We start from the raw sequence: 25,687 nt of genomic DNA, 5'->3' as shown, positions 1-25,687 counted from the left end.
CTCATCAACAAAACATATAAAATCATTACAACATAAGAAAAAGAAAAATGTGAAATATTAATGTTTGAGATGGTGAGACTAGAAAATATTTATTTGTTCAAAATATTATTATCACCATGATATTATTTTCTATTTATTTTGAACAAATATTTATTTGAACAAATAAATATTTGTATTATTATTAAAACAACATTATGTCTAATTATTAGTCCATTACCCTTTGCGTGTCACCCCTCTCCTATAACCATACTTGATTTCCTCTTACTTACACTTTTATACAAATAGAAATGTCTGCTTTAAGCATGAATTGAAATACAATTTAGACAACAAACAGAACAAGCAAAGCATCCTTACAACAAGAAAAATCTTCAGTCTTTCCAGTAAACACTGAAACCACGACAGAGCCATGGCTGAGCTATCTGGCCACCCACTGCATGCATCCAGATGGCACTGATAGCGCTCTCTTTCTGTCTGTTACATATCAGTCTGAGCCAGCAGCTGGTTTCAGGGGAACAGTTAAAGTTTCAGTCTGAAGGCAACAAAATCAACCTCTCATCTCTGCTGAAGCTCTCTAACCTCCTGAGACTGATACTTACACGCGGACAATGCATGTGGGGGTTTTATTTCTGCACATTACACTTCAGTCACTCATACTGAGACCTGTTGCATCCCATGAATCCCAAACAAGAGCTTAGGTTGAAGGCTGAAAAGCGCAATAAATACATTTTTTGAATTGTTACAGATCGTTTGAGGTATTAACTGAATGCAGTGCTATTCTTTAAGCCAGGGAGCAGGTCAAAGGAGAAAAGAGGCTTTTTGACAATTCAGGACTTACAAGTTCAAGAAGACTACATAGTGGAAATAACAAACTAACCCAGGATGCAATCTTAATATAAAGATTTGTTTTGTTTATCTTAAAAAAAGCACAAGCCTCAGCTGCACAGTTAACGTTTTAAAGCTGAAACATCACAGCGGGGTCTTCTGTTAAGTTAAAACATCACTCGCTAATAAAGTGTTATGTCATCTCTCAGTAATTGAATATGTTAGCTACAGCTCTATAAGCAACATTTTAGCCTAAGCAGGACTGATTTTAGCATCACTCTCAGGACATGCTGTAAATTTTACATCAGTAACTGAAGAACAGCAACAGCGTGCTTTCACTGGGATTGATTTTCACCAAAACCAATGCTTCAAATTAATAATTCTCTCTTCTACTCCAAGTAAACCAAGACATTTATTATAAATAAATAAATTATTTCAGCCCTCATCACTTCATCCTTAAACAGACCATAACAAAACATCAAGCAATCATGAAAAGCAACTACTTGTTCATGTTCACAGATACAAACTGATGCCTTTTTTCACAACAGTCAACAGGGAACTATGTATTTCAATAGGAAGCACATTTGTGTCAGCAACACCTGCTGTGTCATAAGACAACGTGAAGCTACATCACCATGGCAACTGACAAAGCTTTCATAACCAACCCAGTAGTAGAAATCCTGTCTTCCTCCCCTCACCTCCAAGCAGTCATAGGAGAGGGCTGTCCCACCCCCAGCCTGTTATGCCAGAGGTTTTCCTGTTAACAGGGAGTTTTCCCTTCCCACCGTCACCAAGTGCTTGCTTATATTACCGTACCAAATATAAATACATATATTCTATTTCTATAATATATATTAGATATATAGATATTTATTTATAAATTAAATTGAATTAAATTGAATAGTAATGCCTGATCCTCACCAAGTATTGGTGACTTCCAAATGTGGATCCCCCCCCCCCCCAACAAAAATAATGGGTGTCGTGGGTTTTGAAACCAGCGTTTTCAGTTTCGTACTCTCAGTTTCTTTTTGATATTTTCTGTTTAAGAGCTTAAAGATTGTGAATGTTTAACAAACTGCTGTCAGACTGCACTGAAAAATAAAAGACTGGCCATCAATCAACAAAGCAAATATTGTGGCATAAATTATATAGTGCCTGTTTTGATGTACGCTAAAGGGGCTCTAGAATAAAAATCATAATCTGACACTTTACTGATTCGCACTGTTTCGTACTCCATCCACTGAGCTGATGCTGACTTGTTAAGAGTGCATTTATAGAGTCAGATCACTGTGTCAGTGTAAACAAAGGATTACTAAATTGTAAATTAAAACATATATAAACATGTAGGCCTCAGGAGTAGTTGTGCAACTCTTAAACCCTTTTATAGTATAATAGTTTACACATTCACCTAACAAGCACGAGATCCCTAGTTTGAAAAATCTGCAAACTAAAACATGTGATGCTACCTGCTCTTGTACCCTCTTGCAAGGGTGCAAGAGCTGAAAGGGAGTAAAGTTTGGAGAATAGGGGCGGAGTAGACTGATGACATAAGTGGGGGCCTCACCTCATAAGACCATAAAAACAAGAACGAAGATTTTAAACTCATCCTTAAACCTCACAAGAGGCCAGTGCAGACACTTTAACAATGAGGTAATATAAGAAACGCGAGTAGGAGTTAGAAGCCTTGCAAAAGCATTTTGGACAAACTGACACAATTAAATACAACAGACAAGAAAACAGAGAGTTATAATAATCTAAGCAGGACAAGATTAATCCAACTTTTGAGACAACAGTCTTGAGTTTAGCGATATTTCTTAAGTAGAAAAAGCAAGAGCAGGTCCAAGACTTGATGTGAGCATCAAAGGTCAAAGACTGAAAGCTAATGAATAGATTATTGGGCTCAATTTTGGTCACAGTGGATCAGAAAGGAACCAGATGTGTCTAATACGGGGGAAAGTACTCCCCAGAGCAATAATTAGAGACTGTCTTGTCTGTGTTAAGCTGCAAAAACATTTTTTGCAGAATATAATATAATGAAAATAAAAAGGGACTTCAACAAGATCCTTGTGGAACACCACATAGCAGCCACATTAGAATAGAAATTTCCCACTTAAATCAAAAGTGTTCTATCAGCAAGAAATGAAGTGAACCACTCCAACACATCAAAATGAGCACTTGAGGCTAGCTACAAAGAAATGTGGAAAGATTTAAAGTTTATAGAAGAAACAGCTCTGATTCATTTGTCTTTAACGACTTAAAAAGGTTATGTTATTGGACTGAATTATAAACTGTCAATCCATTATGCCTACCCTTCTCACCCTGTTGAACAGCGGCGTATGTGAGCTGCAGCAACAGTTTGAAAGATTACATTTTGTGGAGGGGGAAAAAAACTCACCAGTTTCTTTCCTTCTAGTTTTGAATTCCTCTCCTCCTATACCCACACTGGTGTGGGAATTTTGTGTGAGTGGAGACACCCATTGTACAGGAGAATACTGCAGCAGGTACCCGTGCCCTAAACACTGGTGTACATGGAACAAAGCTGTGGTAACGTCACCGCTAGCGTGCAAAGCAACTAATGCGGTGGATGTACTGGGATTCTTAGAGGTGTGGCTGCTAGCTGTCAGCAAGGCCTCACCTCTGCTAATTTTAGACACTGAACTGTATATTCTAACTGTGCTATAAACAGAATATAAAGTCTGTCCAAGAAGTCTATGTTCCGGTTTTTGGTAGTGAAATTATTTTCTTTGTTCGTTAATTCACACTAACTAGCAGGTGGCTGCACATCCCATAGATGCAATGCAGAAAATATTATAAGACTGACAAAGAAACCATCTTTGTTATACAGTCTATGTTTCAGCCTTCAGATACACCCTTAACCTCCTGAGAACTGAGGAAAAGAGATTCTTCCAATTGAACTTTTTGATTTCCTTCCTCTTTGGAGCTAAAAGAGGCCACCCAAACGCATGAGATATCAGTGGAATGGATGTCCTCTATTTAGCACAACAAGACCTATTAGGGTAGCTCAAATAAGTCAAAATATATAGACCAAAAACATCCAAAAATGTCCATTGCACAAGCCATAAATGAATAGGCTGGTTCTCAGGAGGTTAATGCTTAACACTGCTACCAACGGATCTTCTATTTTTATTTTTAAACTATACATGGATGGTAGGAATGTTTTTTTTCTGCCCAACCTATTGGGAACACTAATAATCTTCTGACAATATCTGAACAGAGTGTATGAAAAATGTCCTTCAAGTTGTTATCTGCAGATCACAAATATGTCAGGAATACTCACCAGAATGTTTTCCACTTTTGATTGAACAGATTTGCTGCAAAACAGGGACATAGTACAAATTAGCATGAAGCCGGTGTAACATGAGCACTTGTGTCTGAAGTATATTTATTTATAAAGCAGAGGAATGTTTGGCATGAGACGACCCTCCCCTCAGGATCTCTCAGGTCATGTATCCCACCACCACAAGCACATGTGGTCATATGTAAAAAGAAACAGGGACATGAACTGTGCTGACATTGTTTAGGACAGAAGATCTTTTTTATCAACAGTTTTCCCAAATATTTTTCTGTGTTTACAGGTTTTATTCTCATACTCCTATTTTATATTCAACAGAAAAGTGACCAGTACAATACAAAGTTCTGGCAAAATTTAGTGAAAGCCTAACTTAAATTAAAAACTTAATCAAAAATAACATTAACACATGTAACTGCTTCCCTGTGTCCCACCATGTTCATGTGTCACTTCTATTTTTTGCCTTAGCATCTCACACAGGCCTCGGAAGCATGAAATTCTCTTCCTGATTGACTTTTAATGATGTAGGTTTTAACCTGAGGTCAATCCGGAAGAAGTGTAAGATTTGATTGAGGCTCATAAACAGCCACTGCTGAGGTGCAGCTAAAAACTATCAAAAATCACTACAAAAATCCAAGAGTGACTGGAATGATGTTCAGGCTACAGCTAATATTAACATACAATCAAAAAGACTTTGATAGCAGGAAAGATCACAATTATTCGCTCCTATTTAGGTCCACTCCTGCAGACAGAAAAACCAAACTGAGGAATAAAGTCTCCAGGTTTCATCTGTCGTCCACAGACAGGGCAGCATGCTGTCAATGACTGTGGGGCAGAAGGTAGGTCACATTTAAAGACTATTACTTGAGCTGGGCAGGTCAGAATCAGGAGACGCTCTAAGCCATGACAAGAACAGTTCACTTTAATTGACTGTTACCAGGGGGCTGAGGATTTCCTGGTGCTGAAAGACCGTCAGTAAGCTGTTTGTGAGGCAGACTTAGCAGATAAACTGAACGACACCTGACGCAACTTTCTGCAAGACCTAAGCCTTAAAAAATAAATAACTGAAACAAGACAAACAAATGTTGCTGATAAACCAGCAAGATGTACACCTAACCCCAGACCAGTGATTCCTAATTAGGGCTAAAAGTACCCCAGTAGGTACTTATACAGAAGTTAGGGGGAGTTCATGGAAAAATTAGCTCAACTTATAAAAATAAAAACCCCCTCAAACAAACAAGTTGGAGCAGAAGCAGTTACAGTAAACTGAACATAGTGGCTATGGTGCAGAGTGGCTCCATAGTTTGAGGTTGTGCCAGTAAGAGCATCTGTCAACTCAAACATGTAGAGCTACCTGCTGTGATAACCACATGTGACAAGGGAGCAGTGAAAGTGGATCAATTTTAGTGGATACGGTGCAGGAAAAAACAAATCACAAAAATCTTTAAAATAAATAAATAGATAAAGCAGCTAATTAAAGTCCTAACCAAAGAAAAGAAAATCTAATTATCATTAACAAAAGGTTGTCAGTTGTTAAGCTTATATGCTTTTAGCAGCTACTGTAACTGCTAAAACTATCACTTTAATAAGTAATGAATGCCTAAAACAGGACAAAAGAAACAGCAAAAACATAAGCGATAAATACATAGTTTAGTCACTGAGTTTAATCAAAAATTAGTGACTCTAATAGTAACTTCTAATTTAGTGGATGAATATTTAAATTAGTAAACCACTATTTATGGACAGCCAATAATTCTAGCTAATCATTTAGCTACTAGAAGTTACAGGATAACTATTTGAAATTGTCAATTAACAGAAGAAATATAACAATTGGCAAACTATTAGGGATAAATTAATGAAATCTGATTAAATGAATAGCTGTTATATAGAGTAGTAGCTACTACTAACTGAATGGACGAAGGGTTACATAGTAGGCTAACAATTTATGGACAGATGAAACAGCTAACAATTTAGCTGCTACAGTTAGCATTTTAAAAGGCAAGATTACAGTGAACAAAAAAGAAATGATGAAATTAGAGATGAAAGATGAAATTTGTTGTTGGATGAAGGGTTAAATAGTATAGTTTTAGAGTAGATTAGAGATGTACCAATTGACCGACTATGGACCAAAACTGGATGATTTCCAGTGTTCTCGGCCTGGACCGGTGAGCGGCTGGTCAGCCTTCGATATGATTTATTACGAGCCCACTCATTTTTATGAATACACAATGTGCACAATGACATGTGGCTCACAGCCACATGCTACGCTGTTACCATGGAAGTGAGTAAGGTAAAAAGTTTGCTAAAGTAAACCACAATGGGGAAACAAAAATGTTTGTAACAACAAACCCAATGACACATGTAAACATGCACATTTTAAACAAATGAAAAGCAACTAAAGCTAAAGCCATCCACAATACAAAGCCAGCCATAAGTCAGTATCCTCTGTAAGAGCCTCGGTATTAGCAAACAATCAAAGCAGTTAGGAGTGAAAAAGATAAAAGGGTCAATGTCCTGTTGTCTGGTGAAGCTATAAACATGCTATAAAATTAAGAAAGTACATGACATTTGTTTTGTTATATAAAAAGATTTGTGTTTGCTTTTTTTTAGTAAGGTAAAATATGTCAGGTAAAGGTAGGTGTACAGCAACTCATTTCAGCACTTTATTTTCAGTTATTTCAGTAAGAGAAGATCCTGTAACATACTGCAGTTTAGGGGACATTTTTTATGTTTAATAATTTCTTTATTTAATTAGCAAGTAAGCAATCCAGATTAAAATGAGTTCGATTACGCTAACGTGAACATCAAAGGTGGGGTTTTGAAAATCAATGCTTTGATTGTCCAGACTTCCTGTGCAGACAGAGTGACGGTATGTTGCAGGTGAACTTGTTGACCCAGACTACGACTATATCACTTCACCAAGAGCCACCCAGAAGCAGGTCACTGAGGTGAATGCCAATATTTATGCTCTACTCCTCTCAAAGGTTAAACCTGTATGGAGCTGGGCAAATGTTCAGGATCCTAACATGTTATTGATAAACTGTTAGCAGCACAGTGACAAGTTTCTATTGAGGTATTTCCTGCAGACATTTGAACTCTGAACTGCTGTGTTTCCGGTTGTTCAGCTCCTTGACATTTTCTTGCTGTTTGATATTTAAATGATAGAACTTAAGTTCATTTAGAAAAAAAGGTCAGAACAGGACCTTAAGTAGGAGACACAAAAGAACACGTGCCTTACAAGAAATCAAGTCTTTTCCTTTACTCTGTTCACATTAAGCCTCTTATCGAGCCATAACCAATTTTGAATCAACAGTTCTAAAGGAGCAAGCTGGAACCCAAACAAGCACAAGGACAACATGGAAAATCCACACAGAAAGGCGCTGGTATTTTCTCAGGATTCACTAGCAGAACCTAGAGGTTAGCAGTGTTGCCTCACTGCAAGAAGGTCCTGGATTCAAATCTATTGGCTGCAGGTGTGAGTGTGACTGGTTGTCTGTGTCTGTGTTAGAGCTGCGACAAACTGGCTACCAGTATGACAGTTGAGAGAGGCTCCAGTCTGCCAGAGACTCTCAAACTGAGAACTGGTTAAAAATATAAATTTGATTTGCCTCTTCTTGATTTGTTATTATTTTTTCTTTATTTTTTATTGTTTTATTTTTTTGAGCTATTCAGAAGTGGACTTGTTAGTGTGTTTTGGATTGTTGTCCTGGTGCTTGACCCAAGTACCATTGAGCTTTAGGGCTCAAACTAATTTTCTGGTAGAGAGCAGAATTAATGGTTCCTTCAATTACAGAAAGTCATCCAACCAGAGCAAAGCAGCCAGACCATCACACTATCACCACCACTTGACTCCTGGTATGATGTTCTTTTTATGAAATGCTGTGTTTATGCTGCTTTATGGCAGATGTAACAGGACTTGAACTTTCCAATAAAGTTTAGCTTTTGTCTTGTCAGTCCACAGAATATTTTCCCAAAAGTCTTGGGGATCATCAAGGTTGTGTTTTGTTTTTTTTTTGGCAAATGTGAGCCTTTGTCTTTTTGTTCAGCAGTGTTTTTTTTCCTTGAACTCTTTCATGGATGCCATTTTTTCCCAGTCTCTTATTGTTGAATCATGAACTCTGACTTAACTGAGGCAAATAAGGCCTGCAGTTCTTTATATGTCATTCTGGGTTCTAATATGACCTCTTGGATGAGTCGCTGAATGCTCTTGGAGTAATTTTCGTAGGCTGACCACTCCTAAGAAAGTTTATCACTCTTCCAAGTTTTCTCCATTTGTGGATAATCACTCTAACGTGGTTCACAAAGCCTTAAAAATGGCTTTTCAGCCCTTTCCAAACTAATAGATGTCAATAACTTTGTTTTTCGATTGTTTTCTTAAGTTGTGGCATGATGTGTTGATTTAGGCTTGCTTCACTTTTTTAGACAGGTTCTATTGTACTGATTTCTTGATTCTGCAGGTCTCAGTGTTGCTGGTGAAACTGAAATCAGCTTCATCATTCAACTTCATCATTTTTACAGCACTGTATATTACAGAAAGCGAGAAAGATATTGGGGAAATATGACTCCTTCCTCTCTTGCATTAGGAATCAGTTTTCAAATCCCTGATTAAGTGTACACTGTTTTCTGTCCCATTTTACATATAAAACTAAAATATAAGACAGCGCTTCAGATAAATGAACAGCGTAAAACAAATAAATGCAAAATAAAAATGATAATAAAGTTGCCATACATGTAAGAGTAATAAGAACTCAATAATCACTAGAATACAATGTGCTGCTCTGACAGAGACCATTATGTCAGCCATACAGAGTAATTTTACTTTTGCTATTTCCAGAGCATTTTCCTCGTGATTTCTGTGTTAAATATAGCTACTTTTACTGGAGTAAACATGGTGATGGGATGTGAAAAAATACCTGTATTCAAGGAGTCGAGTAATTAGTTACTCAAGCATAAAACAAGTTCCTTAAGCTTTATTTGAGTCATTTAATTTTTCCATTTGCATAGTGTCTACTCTACCAGGTTTATCCGGCTGTTTTATCACAAGCACACGCTGCAGCTCGTGCATGTGTCTCACATTTAACATGCTGGACTTCAACGGTTGTTATTATTTACTTATTATTATATTTAAGCAGTGAAGATGCGACCAAGCATGATAAGAGCAGTTTAAAAATGTTGTGATGAGTTTCCCTTTAAGCATCAAATCGTGCGTATGCACAGCACAACAGTGTGTGAAGTAAACATCTCCTCACCAGATGGAGTTCTTGATCCTGAGCTGCAGAGCGCTGGCCTCAGCGCCCTGCAGCCCGGGGAGTAGGCCGGGCAGGCTCCCCGCCCCGCTCTCCGGCGGCGGCTGCTGCTGCTGGGGGTCCTCATCGGCCATCACTGGAGGTCACTGTGGGACGGGAGTGGACCGGTAGGGAGGCGAGGACAGGTGTAGTCGCCCGGCAGGGTTAAACATGGACCGGAGGACGTTGCGATGCTAGGGGGACAGCAGCGCGCCCTGTTGTTGTTGTGGCTGCCACCCTGCGCTCCTCCGACATCGCTCGCTTCGAGCCCGGACTGCTGGTCAGTACTGGCGCCTGTGGAGCGGAACTACGAGCCGCTGTCAAACACGGGCCAACACATGAATATAAATAAAGGCAAGAGTAAACAGGCAACCTGACAGCTGCAAAACAACTAGCTAGTCCCTCCGGTGTGCTCCGCCTGCCCCGCACGTTATGATTGCTCTACATGTGCATGGTGAGTAGTAGCTGTCTGGCAGGCGCATGCGCATTGAGAGGCTCAGCATTAAAAACAAAATGTAAGCAGAAGACATCACTGACCGTGCGAGACTGCATTTATATAAACACACTCCTGTTTTATATGTGTGCTAGTTTCATCATTATTATTATAGCATGCTTGTCTTTATTAACAGTAGCGGTTGTAATAGGGTAGTATTATTAAAAACAAGAATTATAACAAATCCTCTACAGATTTTATTTTGCTCTAGGAGGGGTAAATGACTGAACCTTGATATACAGAAAGGTAACAAAAACAGTTACTTTTCAGTTAAAAGACAGATAAAATACAAAGCCATATTTAATATTCCTTTTTGTTTAATATAACAGTAAAACATGGAAAACTAGAAATAAAATGGACAATAAATAAGAAAGACTAAAAAGTGAACAAAACAGCTGGCTAAAACTGACTTGAAGCTAACTCTGGTACTTCTCCTAAAGTGCCCTGGAGAAAAGGTGTTGAAAGGTGTTAAAACCTGAAGTTGTGACAACTCATTTCTGTGTTCCAGTTTTGATGTGGGGACAGCAAGGAGTGACTGTTCAGCTCATCTGAGAGACCTTTGTGTATTTGTACAAAGTATGCCAAGTCAGTGGGAGCCAAGCTACTTAAAACTTTAAAAGCAAACAATAAAATTTAAAATGGACAGACAACCAATGTGAAGAAGCACAAACAGGGGTAATGTGCTGATGTTTGCTTGTCCTTGTTAGCAGACAAAGAGCAGCATTCTGGACCATTTGTAAGTGTGATATTAAGACCTGATTAATACCAACATAAAGTGCATTACAATAATCAAGGCGAGTGCTCCCAAACTCATATAAATCCCTGAGTCACAAAAGGTGATAAAAGGTTTAACTGTAGAGAGCTGCTGCTGCAAAAAGCTTGTCAGGTTAATTTGTCATCCCCACACTGTATCCCTGATCTAAAATAAGTATGTGATTTACATTTCTATGTTATTATTATAATGAAAAGAGATGGCACGATATCACTTTTTTATGTCCGACACTGATACCGATATCATAAATTTGGATATCTGCCGATACCGATATAAATCCGATATAGCATATTTTATAATCAATAAAACATTTTTTTAAATATCTTGCTGCATTTTGTATAAGTTCATACTCAAGTTTATAAAAAAACAAAACTAAAGCTATTCTGTTATACCTGTATGCAAAAAATACACTGCACCCAAAATATTTCATAGTTCAGCAATACTGATCAGTCTAATAAACTTAAACCTACACCATTCTCCCTATTCTGGTATTTTAAAGAGTACTTAGTGGAAATATTAAGCAACCTAACTACACTGAACAAAAATATAAACGCAACACTTTTGTTTTTGGTCCCATTTTTCATGGGATGAACTCAAACATCTGAAAATTTTTCTACATACACAAAAGACCCATTACTCTCAAATATTGTTCACAAATCTGTCTACATCTGTGTTAGTGAGCACTTATCCTTTACCGAGATAATCCATCCCACCTCACAGGTGTGGCATATCAAGGGGCTGATTAGACAGCATGAATATTGCACAGGTGTGCCTTAGGCTACGTTCACACTGCAGGTCTTAATGCTCAATTCTGATTTTTTTTGATCAAATCCGATTTTTTTGTCTGCTTGTTCACACTACAAATAAAATGCGACAGCAAACGCGCTATAGTGTGAACGCTCAAAGCGGCCCGCACGTGCAAAAGATGTCACACACAACGCGCTCTGCACACCCAGAGCAAACAATATTGTTTGACTGATGGCCCTTAATATAAAGACTTCGGACTTTACTTTTCTAAATCTTTGCTTTAAGTTATTTTGTTATTTACATAATAATGTAGATAACCTAATAATTATCCTTATTGCTGTTTTAGAGGAGTGGTGCTTCAAAGGATAGTTGCAGATTTCTGTCAGAATCTGCAGATTATACAGTACAAATAAAATATTCACGTTTCTCCAACGTTGTCTTCCCAACAGTTTCACTAACATCTACACAGGATGGCCAGGAAGCATTCGCGATGTCTTCTCGGGCGTTTCTCCGGAGCTGATAATTGGCGTCTGTCTTGTGACAGTGACGTAAAAGACGGATTTAATGCGACATGACCGTTCAAACAGCAGTCGCTTTCTAAAACATCGGATATGTATCGGATTCAGTACCACATACGAAAGTGACCCAGATCGGATTTGAAAATATCGGATTTGTGCCGTTCACACTGTCATACCATGATCGGATATGGGTCGCATAGGGTCAAAAAAAAAAAAAAATCGGATTTGATGCGCTTTCGCCTGCAGTGTGAACGTAGCCTTAGACTGCCCACAATAACAGGCCACCCAGAAATGTGCAGTTTCATCAAACAGCACAATGCCACAGATGTCGCAACCTTTGAGGGAGCGTGCAATTGGCATGCTGACTGCAGGAATGTCTACCAGAGCTGTTGCCTGTGAAATGAATGTTCATTTCTCTACCATAAGCCATCTCCAAAGGTGTTTCAGAGAATTTGGCAGTACATCCAACCCGCCTCACAACTGCAGACCACATGTAACCACACCAGCCCAGGACCTTCACATCCAGCATGTTCACCTCCAGGATCGCCTGAGACCAGCCACCCGGACAGCTGCAGCAACAATCGGTTGGCATAACCAAAGAATTTCAGCACAAAGTGTCAGAAACTTTCTCAGGGAAGCTCATCTGCATGCTTGTCACCCTCATCGGGGTCTGGACCTGACTGCAGTTTGTTGTTGTAACCGACTTGAGTGGGCAAACGCTCACATTCGATGGCGTTTGGCACATTGAAGAGGTGTTCTGTTCACAGTCCCAGTTTTCACCGTTTAGGGCAGATGGCAGACAGCGTGTGTGGCGTCGTGTGGGTGAGCAGTTTGCTGATGTCAACGTTGTGGATCGAGTGGCCCATGGTGGCGGTGGGGTTCTGGTATGGGCAGGCGTATGTTATGGACAACGAACACAAGTGCATTTTATTGATGGTATTTTGAATGCACAGAGGTACCGTGATGAGATCCTGAGGCCCATTGTTGTGCCATTCATCCACAACCATCACCTCATGTTGCAGCATGATAATGCATAGCCCCATATTGCAAGGATCTGTACACAATTCCTGGAAGCTGAAAACATCCCAGTTCTTGCATGGCCAGCATACTCACCAGACATGTCACCCATTGAGCATGTTTGGGATGCTCTGGATCGGCATATACGACAGCGTGTTCCAGTTCCTGCCAATAGTCAGCAACTTCTCACAGCTATTGAAGAGGAGTGGACCAACATTCCACAGGCCACAATCAACAACCTGATCAACTCTATGCGACGGAGAGGTGTTGTCCTGTGTGAGGCAAATGGTGGCCACACCAGATACTGACTGTTTTTCTACCCCTCCGCCCCTCCATAAAGCAAAACTGTGTACATTTCAGAGTGGCCTTTTATTGTGGGCAGTCTAAGGCACACCTGTACAATATTCATGCTGTCTAATCAGCCCCTTGATATGCCACACCTGTGAGGTGGGATGGATTATCTCGGTAAAGGAGAAGTGCTCACTAACACAGATGTAGACAGATTTGAGAACAATATTTGAGAGTCATGGGTCTTTTGTGTATGTAGAAAATTTTTCAGATGTTTGAGTTCAGCTCATAAAAAATGGGAGCAAAAACTAAAGTGTTGCGTTTATATTTTTGTTCAGTGTAATAGGGTTGCCAGCTCACAGCAAAAAGAAAAAAGTAGGGAACCAGCCCCCACCCTCCACCTCATAATGCTTAATTGACGTAATCGACTTTAATTTAATGCACGTGTGTTTATAAAAAAAACAAACCAAAACACAGAAATCACTTATTTTTCTACAATAATTAAATAGATTCAACTTCTTTCTTCAACAGAAATGCAGACTGCACAGACGGTACCTTCCCAAAGGAAAAAGTACTATACTAGTTTATATATTAGACGTAATAGTTCCTATATACAGTAATGGATTTCTATACATTTTACATCAGATGAAAACTTTGGTTGTAAGATTCAGATAATTATTTGTTAAAAGCTAGACATGACAATTAGAAAGAAAAGTATGTCTTTGTGCCCCCCCCCCTTTCCCTGTCAATGCCCTACCTGGACCCCTGGAAAAACATTGCTAGACCCGCCCCTGGACAGTTACCAGCCGTCAGCTACTTAGAAAACGATCCTGGTGTAGAAAGTACTATTAAATAAATTCTAACACCAGCTTATCAAGCTTAAACGTGCTGCTGTTGTTTATCCGCTGGTTTCCTCTTTCTGGTGCAAAGTGGGCGATATACAAACAAGAGAGACGGGAGTCGCGACAGAAAAGCCGATCAATTTCATGATTGAAGTAGCAACAGGAGGGGGAGAGAAGAGGCAGTCGCTCCATATATTGGTTGTTAAGCTTAATGTGGGAATGCTTTACAAACATTCAGAGAACTTACGCACTTGCTTTACTTCTCTCTGGGATAACTTTCTCTAAGATGAAATACCAGTTTGGTAGCGAGGCTCCAAATGCTCAACCAGACCGCCGACAGGGTTCGCGTGCCACAGCCGCTCTATCACGTGACACATACTGCTCCGACGTGCTAAGGTTATGAGCTGGATTATGCCATTTCGCAAGTTTTGTGAGGTGCTTTTGTGATATTTAATGGATCGGATTACATTTTTTATTTCTCTCCTATATCTGATCCAGTAATTTAGGTCAGTATCAGACCGATACGAAATATCGGATTGGTCCATGTCTAATTATTATTTGGCTACTGGATTATTTAACAGGTGAGATAGTCTTTCATGTTCTTGCCTAAACCTATCTGAATAACTACACAGTTACTGATGTATCTATATTATTTTTCATTTGAATTGTTATTTGGACATGGCTTCACAACAACTCCACATACAAAAAGCGCCAAACCTCCACCCCAACACTTCCCTTAACCCTGGGTGTGAGTGGGGCCACCTGGTGGTTCGCCACAATATATATAATTACATGCAGTGAATAGAATAGAATAGAATTCAACTTTATTGTCATTGCACATGCACAGGTACAGGGCAACGAAATGCAGTTTGCATCCATCCAGAAGTGCTTTAGTGATATAGATATATTACAATATATATTAGCAATAATATAGATATGTAAGTATGTTACAGAAATGGGTCTATTATGGTATGTTATAATGTACACGGTGTGAAGTATGTTATGAATATTCTATAACTATAAGTATGTACAGGCTATGAACAGGATATAAATATGAAATAAAAAAAACTATACAGAAATCTGAGATATACAGTTATACAGAAATGTGAACTATGCAAGTTATAAACAGTTGTAGGATTAAAAATTATCGTATGATTATTTACACAGAACTATACAGTAGTGCAGTTAAGATAAGTGAGATATGTGGATAATTTCTACAGAGGTATATAAAGTGCTAGTGATTGTGAATGGTGGTTCAGTCCATGTTATTATTGTGTGTTTGAGGGTACGGTTGTCCATTGGGTGTGTGTGTAGGTGGTTGTGGGTGTGTGTATGTCCAGTCCATGAGTTTAACGTGGGTCAGATGTCAGGAGGCAGAGTTCAGGAGTCTGACAGCTGTGGGGAAGAAGCTGTTCCGGTACCTGGTGGTCTTAGTCCGGAGGCTCCTGTAGCGCCTCCTAGAGGGCAGGAGGGTGAAGAGTCTATGTGATGGGTGACTGGGGTCTTTGATGATTTTCCCAGCCCTTTTCAGACACCGCTTCCTGTATATGTCTTTTATGGCAGGAAGTGGTGCTCCGGCGATGCGCTGGGCAGTTTTCATGACCCTCTGCAACGCCTTCCGGTCCGAGGCAGAGCAGTTCCCATACCAGACTGTTATACAGTTGGTCAGGATGCTCTCGATGGTACAGCGATAGAAGTTCATCAGGATGTCTGAGGACAGGTGGTTTTTCCTCAGAGTCCTCAAGAAGAAGAGGCGCTGGTGAGCCTTCTTGACCAGCTTGGAGCAGTTGGTCGTCCAGATGAGATCCTCGGAGATGTGGACTCCCAGGAACTTGAAGCTGCTCACACGCTCCACAGCCGTCCCCTTAATGTGGATGGGTGGATGTGGGTCAGCATTCCTCCTGTAGTCCACGATGAGCTCCTTGGTCTTCTCTGTGTTAAGCAGCAGGTTGTTTCTGTTGCACCACTCAGCCAGACGATCCACCTCCTCCCTGTAGGCGGCCTCATCGTTGTCACTGATGAGGCCAATCACCGTGGTGTCATCTGCAAACTTAATGATGGTGTTGGAACCATCAGCAGGTCTGCAGTCATGGGTGAAGAGGGAGTAGAGGAAAGGGCTCATCACACAGCCTTGTGGTACACCGGTGTTCATTGTGATTGTAGATGAGCAGTGGTTATCCAGCCGGACATGTTGGGGGCGGTTGGTCAGGAAGTCCAGTAACCATTTGCAGATGAGGGAACTGATGCCCAGGTCTGTCAGTTTTCTGATGAGTTGTGAGGGGTGGATTGTATTGAATGCTGAACTGAAGTCTATAAACAGCATTCTGGCGTATGTGTTGTTGTTGTCCAGGTGTGAGAGGACAGAGTGCAGTGCGATGGAGACTGCATCCTCTGTGCTCCTGTTCTGGCGGTATGCGAATTGGTGGGGGTCCAGGATGGGGGGGAGACAGGATTTGAAGTGTGCTAGGACCAGCTGCTCTAAGCACTTAGTGATGATGGGGGTGAGTGCTACTGGGCGGTAGTCGTTGAGGCAAGATGGGTTGGAGTTTTTGGGTATCGGGACGATGGAGGTGGATTTGAAGCAGGCCGGTACCACAGCGTGGGCCAAGGACAGGTTGAATATGTCTGTGAGCACTCCTGCAAGCTCCCCAGAACACGCTCTGAGAACACGCCCGGGGATGCCATCAGGACCTGCAGCCTTGTGGACATTGATCCTGCTCAGCACCGCTCCTACATCGGTGGGGGAGAGAGTCAGAGGTTGGTGGTCTGGCGTCATGTCTGTTTTGGTTGTGGTTGTTGGATTCCCTCGCTCAAAACGAGCATAAAAGTTGTTGAGCTCGTTGAGGAAGGAGACATCAGAGGATGCGGGGGAGGGTTTGGTGGTCCTGTAGTCTGTAATGGTCTGGAGTCCTTGCCACATGCGTCGGGGGTTGGAGTTGGAGAAGTGTTCTTCTACCTTCTTTTTGTAGTGGTGTTTGGCTTTTTTGATGCCCTTCTTTAGATTAGCCCTGGCTGTACTGTAGGCGTGTGCATCTCCTGACCTAAAGGCAGTGTTGCGGGCCTTCAGGAGGAGACGAACATCCCGGTTCATCCAAGGCTTCTGGTTGGGGTACATGGTGATCCGTTTCTGGGTGGTGACACTGTCTGTGGTTTCGGAGATGTAATCCAGTACAGATGAGGCATACTGGTCCAGGTCTGTGTGGGTGAACATATTCCAGTCTGTGTTTTTAAATCTGTCCTGGAGCACTGCGTCTGTCCCCTCTGGCCACACTTTAATTGTGGCATCATGCAGTGTCTGCATGATACAAAATGTCTTTGTCCTAAAATGATGTGGTTTTTTTTTTTTTTGCCATGTACATATTTACTGTTGAGGAGTTGTTGTTTTATCAGCTGGTCTAAGATCATGTGCATATAATTTATTTTGTACATAGGCTACAGCTGGAGTTAAGTAGCAACAAAAGACACTCTCCCAAGAGTACCTGGCTGCAGCCACTGGGGAGCGCCATATTGTGACCTCCACAGTAACTGGAAACAGATGACTTCGGTTACGTTGCACAAGAAATTTTGTTTTTGTGATATATCCCATATTTTCTTAATACTTTTAGCTAATTTTTTTATCCATAAATATAAGTTTACTATTAAAATACCATATTTCTGTTATTTTCTTAAGGATGTGGAATTATTTTTGTGTTTATTTATTAGGGGTGCAACAATACTGGTATCGATATTGAACCGTATGAACAATACAAAATATTTTATTTATTCTATCAACTTTTCTTCTGATGATGCTGTCTGTGTTGAGCGCTCAGTGGATCTGCGTTTGACTACTCCACCTAGGCTGCACTGTCAAGTGCAGATCCACTGAGCGCAGCGCAAGCTAGCAAGACAGAAGCTAAGCTCGTTGCAACATGGCAACTGCCTCAACGCTACCCAAAATTGAACCTCCCCCACCCTCATTCAGATCTGGCGTTTGGAACTATCTTGGTTTTCATGTGACACATGACCCTGATGGTAAGCCGTCATGGACAAAAGTAAAACAGTATGTGGGATGTGCCACGCAATGCTAAATTGGTGGGAACTACTGCTTTAGCGCAGTTAGCTTGTCAACATGTTGACGCTGTCCAGCCCCATGCACAGGGCGATCTGTGGTAACTCGTTAACGGAAATTTGCCGCGTTATGGCGTTAATGTCATTTTAACGAAATTAACGCTGACAGCACTAGTGGGAACACAATGAATATGACTGCACATTTACCCGGACATCATCCTAGTGCAAAGACAAGTGGAAGCAGACAAAAACAACAAGCACACATGCTACAAACTTTACCCTAGTCATTTAGACAGCCGTTAGCACATGATTCTCCTTATGGGGACCTGATATGTTTAATATGCTGCTGAGAATATAGCCCAGAAGAAGCGTATAGTATAGCTTTTATTTTGGAAAGAGCCATTTCTCTGTAATAAACTCTCTTTTCCAAAGATGAGTGATTTCTCGATCAGATGGATTTTTTTATTATTATTATTTTGTTGTTTCAGCAACATTAAATTTAAAAACTGTACTTTTGAGTTAAAATATATATTTATAATTTTAATAAGTGACAAATTAAAAAGGCATGAACATTTTTTTGTATTAAAACCGTGACACCAAAGTGTTGAACGAACCATGAATTTTGTGTATGTTGCACCCCTAGTGTTTATATAACTATTTTATTTTTTACCCCTGTTTATTTGTATTTATGTTCTATTCTCTTGTATACTTCATCTGCTTGTATGTTTTATACTCATTGTTTGTTCAATAAAGTTCTTGTTTGAATAAAACGTATCCTGTATTGCAATATTTTGGAATAAAAGGTTTTAAAAATATAGAATCTACTTAAAATAGATAAGAACAATCGACTTTGAGAGTGAAAATTAAATTGGGTTTTTGTTACTATTGATGCTGCTGAGAAATAGTGTTTTTCAATCCTGTTCCTATCCCTTCAGCTTTTTTGTGGCAAAAAGTGTCAGTTTCTGCATAACAAGGGCGCTGGAGCCTATCCCAGCTGTCATTAACATCACATTGATTATTATGCATTGTTATTTTTGTGCAAGGAGAGCAAAATAGACAAAACTCCCTCTCAGCTTGTTTGTTGCCAAAAATGGCCACCTTTTGTTTACGTTCACAAAATGCTATAAAATTTATATATATTAAAATATTTTTCTACTTTGACCAACTTGAGTCTTTAAATTAGCACCAGTCCTTGTCACCAAAACCAGACGTTTATCTAAATTCATTTTTTATCCTTTAAATACCAGGGAGATTATATATTACCAGTAACCTTTTGGTAAAAAGGGGATAATGGTCTAATTTTTTTCACCATATAATTGATGAAACTTTATATGTTTTTTCAGTTGAGCATCAGGGACAAGGCTGTCTTGCAATTGTTGAGGTCACTAGTGTACGCCCCATTTCTTCCAGGATTACTCTTCATTTGTAGGTTTTAGAGGACCGTGAAGTGGTTTTCATGGGACAAAGGCATTGTATTCCAAGACATCTGGGAGATTGTAGAAATGAGCAGCAATGCCCTTCTTGTCATCTTTCTAGAAAAATAAGTGATCTGGAAGCTGTTAGGCTTACTTACAGCAGTAGCACTTTCTGCACCTGCATAAAGGACACATTTACTAGCAGTGTTTGTTGCTGTATGTGCTACAGCTGCAGCTTTGATTTTTTTTTTTTTTTTTTTGAGAGTTAATATTTTGGCTATGGTATCTTGTTATGAAATGTACAAGAGTAAAAGTGTTTTTAGCATGTGCTTCAAAAGCTAAGTTTGACTGGGAAACTCAAAGCTCAATAACCTGGATCAACAGAAATTCACTGCAGCCTTTGTAATATTTGATTAATATAACTATTAGATCCTTAAGATCAAACCTGTGTCATTCTATTGGTCCATTGCAGTGTAGTAAGACATGAAAAGCCCCTATTTGAAACTAAGAATATTACATGAAATTGGTTGTTTGGCCAAAAATGGGTAAATGATGAAATTGCATGATTTAGCACTGTCAATAACAAGGAATTTTAAAATGTCCTAATAATGGGTTTCGGGTGGTGAAAAGTTTCCATGATCAAGGGAACAATGTTCAGTGTATATATTTTTGATGAATTTAAGAAGCTGCAAATTATTAAAGCTGAAAAAAATCTAGACCCTTTCATTACATTGGCATAAACACAGCAAAAATGGTCAACAAAAAAGAGAGAAAGAAGTGGCCACAAATGGCCAGGATAGAGACCAGAGGATTAATGCGTAAAATGTATAAAAATATTATTAATTACAGGGTAATACTGTAATAATAGCAAATGTAAGCTTTTTATTTTGAAGTTACAAGTATAAACAATGCTGTTACATTTACACTGTAATTGTTTTTACTATTGAACTATTGATTCTTAAATCAATGCAATGAAATACATCAGCCAAATCATTGCAAACTTAGAAATCGGATGTCCTTGCAGAGCCATAACTCCATCTTCTACATCCGATTTCGACTGAAGCTGTGCAGAATGACTTTTGAGTTAGGTGTGGTTGGTGGCTATCTAACCTATCAGTTCTGTCTTCAAGGGAAGCATCTGGGCCAAAATATTTCTTCTACGTACTTAGTTATTACAAAGACGCGGACCGTATTCTGTCATTCAACTCACATTGAGTCTGCATGAAATAAAATGTTAACATATGACTAGGTTTCCTTTATTTGTATTAAAATGAATATTAAGTGTGAGTAAATGTTTTTTATATAACAAATAACTCAGCAACTATCCGAGTACCCTTTTTAAACATTATTTTTTAGTATTTTAGCACAACGTCGATAAACAATGACTTGCTTTAATCGTTTAAAAATCTCGGTAATTGTCTTTCATGGGTTGCCGTACTGTGCCCGCGGTGTACCAGCTGTTGCTATGCAACCATTAACGCGTCGTTTTGGTCTGCGACACGATGGCGGCAAGAAGTGCTGATAAAAAGGGCCAGCCCTTCATTTCGCAGGTTTGTAACATTACTTTTTCATGTTAATGTCTCTCAGACCATTAAGCTGAGCTTTGTAGTTGTGCCTAACCAAAATGTTTTACTAACTGAAGTAACTATGGCAACCGTTTCTGCTTCCGCCAACAGGAGCACTGACAAAGCAAAATAAATAAATAAATAAAATCCACACGCACAAAAAATACATACAAAAAAACAAAACAAAAAACACCAAAACATAACATCACAGTCTCATTCTTACTGTTGCACATCAAAGTTACAAAAAAGAGCCTTATAATATGGCATAGCCATGTTCTAGTGAACTGGATAACCTCTGATAGTGATAATATAAAATAATGCAGCACTTATAAAAAGGAATTAGAACAGCTAAGTACAGAACAAAGCAGGTAAACTAGCAAAAACACGTACAAAAGGTGGAAAATAGTTAAATAGAAAAAAGAATAAAAGAGCTTAACGAGTATAAATCTAACAAATAAATGCTGGTATTGTGGTATCAGATGGAATGTGAAATTTTGAATGCTTGTTTGTGCCACTGAAAAAACAAAACATTATTTCGACTCACTAACTGAAACTTCTGAGAAAATAACTCAAAACTAAGAAAATAGCTTGAAATTTGAGTTATGTTAAAATAATAAGTCAAAGGAAAAACCTTTTTTTCATAGCTGTTGATAACTCTCCTGTTATGTCATTTTTTGTTGATGTTTAGGTCAAGAAACGTCCATCCTCTACCAGTAAGGCTGAAAGGTCCAAAAGAGTTGAAATAAGGGCACAGTCAAAATCTGCTTCTGGTCAGGCAAAGAAGCACACAGATGAACTTTTAGCCAAAGAAGAAGAGTATAAGTAGGAGTTGTTCTCACACCTGCTTACTTTATTTTTGTATATAGTAATTGCACTAACCCTTCTGATAATTTTAACATTGCATTTTAGTCTAAGTTGCTCATTTATGTCAGAATAAGTTATATGTGGACTATTTCTTGCACTTGTTTAATCAGTAGTTCTTTAGGGCACTGACCAGTACTGGTTACCTATAATAATAAAAAGTAACTCCAGATAGAGTGACCCACTTGTATCACCAACAATCCTGCAGCACTAAATTTCAACTTGTTGAAAGTTGTTTATATAAATCTGCTTATTCATTATTTTATTTCCAACAGACTCCTTAATGCAGAGCTGGAAGCCAAAACAGCAGATTTAGTTAGACAGGCTGAGCAACTTATGGTAAGTTATTAACAGGTTTGCATTCAATAATTGGAAGAAAAAAATTTGTGAGTGCAGTAGCACAAAAAAAGTCAGATGAAAGAAGTTAAGAAGGGAGCATGCTTTCTTTAAAGTCAAAACTCTGTGTTTATTTTAGAGAGAACAAAGTGAAGTTCTTTCAAAGCCTTTATCCAATGTCCTGCTCACAGACACTGAAGAAGAAGAGACGTCCAGGTAAAAGGTTTGATTTCCTTATCTCCGATCATTTGGATATATCATTTTAGCAAAACCACCTTGAAAAGAAAGATATTTTTTTATATTCATGTACATTTGCATCTCTCTGTTTAACTTTTCACTTGCAGGATAACGAAGACTCACACATGTGCTGTGCAGCAGCCTGGTGTGAAGGTCTGTATCTCATGCATTTTGCTCAGCAGTTTGTATTATTGTTGTGGACGTTTTCAGCTCTGTTCAGTTTTATTTCTCTTAGCAGAAGTTGAAAACAAGGTGTTTTATATTGGTATTTAAAGAAGAAAAAAGGCCCAGTACTATTAAAGAGAAACCCCATCAATCAGATGATCTCATATGACCAGCACTTGTCTACTGTGGTAAGGAAAAACTCCCTTTTAACAGGAATAGACCTCACGGAGGAGCAGCCAGTGGGGAGTCAAGAAAACTGCTCGGGCATCTTAGAAAACGCCCCTCAACCAAAGCTCTTAACAGCTTAGCATAGGGAGGCTTCAGGGTCACGTGAGCCAGCCGAATTAGCTTTATTCAAAAGTAAAGTTTTAAGGCTAATCTCAAAAGTAGAGGGACTGTCAGCTGGACTCAAACTGGGAGCTGGTTCCACAAGAGAGGAACTAAAAGCTAAAAAGCTAAAAGCTAAAACTAAAAGCTCTGCCTCCCATTCCCCTTTTTTTCTCTCTTTTCTTTTTTTTTATACTTGGAAACAACAAGTAAGCAATCTGTGAGCGAAGTGTACGGTGGCCCTGAGAGGTCACACAGTAACTTCATGGATGAACAAGTAAAGAACAGCAGCAGAAGTGATAAGATAACAGTAAAAAGCTAACAGCAAACATCGATGGACAGCATTATATGAATCTTGTTTAAACCCCACGACACAAAATATAATCCTCCATTTCTTTGAAATATATCTCAGTGCAATCCTCCAGATGTTTTGGTTTCCAGCACTTCTGCAGCTGTTCCATTACTTTATCGTCTCTTCAGAAACACTTCTTTTGTGAATTTGCTTTTTTAGCTTTTGTGGCACATTTTTCTATTTGCTGGTGTTTTCTTAAGTTGCAGTGTTTTTGACCTCTCAGGGTCACCTTAGAAGTGTCCTGTTGGGGTAACAAGGGTAAGTTCTTTAAGGTCACTTCAGTATTTTTGTGTAATTCTTTTAGGAGGCGACCAAAAGAATTGTTGCATCAAGATCACAAAATATGCTGAGTGGAAAACAAGTGAAAGATCCCCACTTTAAAACTGGGTGAGTTTTATTTGTATATAATTTCTAAATCCATTTAAAGCCTTTCTGTTCATAAATCTTTTGTAAGATTTATTCTCCAGGAGGAATCACAGTTTACAGGTTTTCACGAAATTGTGCTTGATTGTTTCAGGAGCTCAGAGGATGATTTTGAAGCTGTAGAAGATTCTGCTAATTCATTCTTGGCAAAGACAATTCACAGCATGGAGGAAAAAATGAACAATGCTGTAGTTCATGAAAATGCTGTGGATGAAATACCTAACTTTGGAGACAATGTAGGATCAGGTAATGCTTATTTCACTTAAAAATAATAAACCACATTTTTATTCAGTGGGAACAATGACTAAATAACATGTATAGTTTTCCACGAATAGGCTTTTTTCTGTCAGATGATTTTTGCCCCTTGAGAATCCCAAATGAAGGCCAAACTGGAGCTTTGAGATTAATTAATTCATGTGATAAGTTTCATATGCTTATATAGATTTTTTCACAAGCATATAAATCTGATTGTTGTCTCTTAAGGAGTTTCAGAAGCTCAAATACGAGTCCTGAAGGCAAAACTCCGGATTATGCAAGAGGAACTGGACCAGATCTCATGTGAATATTACAAGAAGGTAATGTAAATATTTATATATATATATATATATATATATATATATCTAGATCTAGATATATATATATATATATATATATACAGGCCCCTGCACGGTATGTACCACCGGCAGATAGAGGAGGTGGCTGATATCCAGAAATCCTACCAGTGGCTGGACAAAGCTGGACTGAAAGATAGCACAGAGGCACTAATCATGGCAGCACAAGAACAAGCTCTGTGTACAAGATCCATAGAGGTTGGGGTCTATCACACCAGGCAAGACCCCAGGTGCAGGCTGTGTAAAGATGCCCCAGAGACAATCCAGCACATAACAGCAGGGTGCAAGATGCTAGCAGGCAAGGCATACATGGAACGCCATAACCAAGTGGCCGGCATAGTGTACAGGAACATCTGTGCCGAGTATAACCTGGAAGTCCCGAGGTCAAAATGGGAAATGCCCCCAAGGGTGGTGGAGAATGACCGAGCTAAGATCCTGTGGGACTTCCAGATACAGACGGACAAAATGGTGGTGGCTAACCAACCGGACATAGTGGTGGTAGTATCTGGATTGTTTTTTCTACTGCTCAGACTGAAGTGTCTGAACTTATGTCTCTGCAGGACGATGAAAACACAAAGCTTAGCGCAAAGATTAAGGAGCTGGAGGAGGATCGAGCCCGGCTGCAGAAGACCGTGAGCATTCAGCAGACACAAATCGAGAAGCACCGAGCTTTAGCCGCAGAGTCCAACAAAAAATGTGATGGACTTCAACTGGAAGTGTCTGGTTTGAGCAAGGTGTGTGTCGCCAACAGCTCTGAGCAAATTACTACTGCAACAATTTCTTTAAAACAAGCAGTAAAACTGGACAGCGTAATTCATCTGAGCTGCTGTTGTGTGTCACCTGTTTTTGTGCTCTGTGTAGGAGATAGAAAATCTGAATAGATCCCACAAACAAGCAGCAGCTGTCCACAGCACGGTGGAGGTACGCCTGAACCGAGCTCTAGAGGAGGTGGAGAGGCTGAAGACTCAATTGAACAAAATGAAACAGGAGAAAAAGGTAACAGCATTAAAACAAAGATTCCTGTATAAACATGTCTGTGTTTTCTATGTTTGTCTTTATATCAGAAATATACACTAGTCAAAGAAATTAAAGGAATACTTCAGAGTACAGCATCGAGTCAGTTAAACTTGTGGGATATTAATATGGTCAGTTAAGTAGCAGAGGGGGTTGTTAATCAGTTTCAGCTGCTTTGGTGTTAATAAAATTAACAGCAGACGCACAAGAAAGGGAACAATGAGACAACCGCCCAAGACA

The 25,687-nt window shown here is 39.4% G+C and overlaps 2 protein-coding genes and 1 pseudogene across 2 annotated transcripts in view; 1 reads left to right on the top strand and 2 right to left on the bottom strand.

Moving 5' to 3' along the window:
* LOC146525708 (DNA-binding protein RFX7-like) overlaps positions 1-9,913 on the bottom strand; it is a 28,481-nt gene extending 18,568 nt beyond the window's left edge. Inside the window, exons 1-2 of the mRNA XM_085158317.1 lie at positions 9,382-9,913; positions 4,121-4,154 (exon numbers count right to left, since the gene is read on the bottom strand). Coding sequence (XP_085014443.1) covers positions 4,121-4,154; positions 9,382-9,512 — 165 coding nt within the window. The 5' untranslated portion in view covers positions 9,513-9,913. The remainder of the gene's footprint in view (positions 1-4,120; positions 4,155-9,381) is intronic.
* Positions 9,914-11,705: 1,792 nt separating this feature from the next.
* On the bottom strand, positions 11,706-13,285 carry LOC146525707 (uncharacterized; annotated as a pseudogene).
* Positions 13,286-20,972: 7,687 nt separating this feature from the next.
* The window catches only part of tex9 (testis expressed 9), a 12,058-nt gene continuing 7,343 nt past the window's right edge, over positions 20,973-25,687 (top strand). Inside the window, exons 1-10 of the mRNA XM_085158415.1 lie at positions 20,973-21,106; positions 21,810-21,943; positions 22,258-22,321; positions 22,458-22,534; positions 22,663-22,708; positions 23,704-23,786; positions 23,917-24,068; positions 24,306-24,397; positions 24,994-25,167; positions 25,295-25,429. Of these exons, the coding sequence (XP_085014541.1) occupies positions 21,059-21,106; positions 21,810-21,943; positions 22,258-22,321; positions 22,458-22,534; positions 22,663-22,708; positions 23,704-23,786; positions 23,917-24,068; positions 24,306-24,397; positions 24,994-25,167; positions 25,295-25,429 (1,005 nt within the window). The 5' untranslated portion in view covers positions 20,973-21,058. The remainder of the gene's footprint in view (positions 21,107-21,809; positions 21,944-22,257; positions 22,322-22,457; positions 22,535-22,662; positions 22,709-23,703; positions 23,787-23,916; positions 24,069-24,305; positions 24,398-24,993; positions 25,168-25,294; positions 25,430-25,687) is intronic.

The sequence above is a fragment of the Neolamprologus multifasciatus genome, chromosome 1 (genome assembly GCF_963576455.1).
Source record: "Neolamprologus multifasciatus chromosome 1, fNeoMul1.2, whole genome shotgun sequence".
In the NCBI taxonomy this organism is placed as follows: domain Eukaryota; kingdom Metazoa; phylum Chordata; class Actinopteri; order Cichliformes; family Cichlidae; genus Neolamprologus; species Neolamprologus multifasciatus.
Note: the sequence above shows the minus strand (reverse complement) of the source record. Positions and strands in the feature narration are given on the sequence as shown.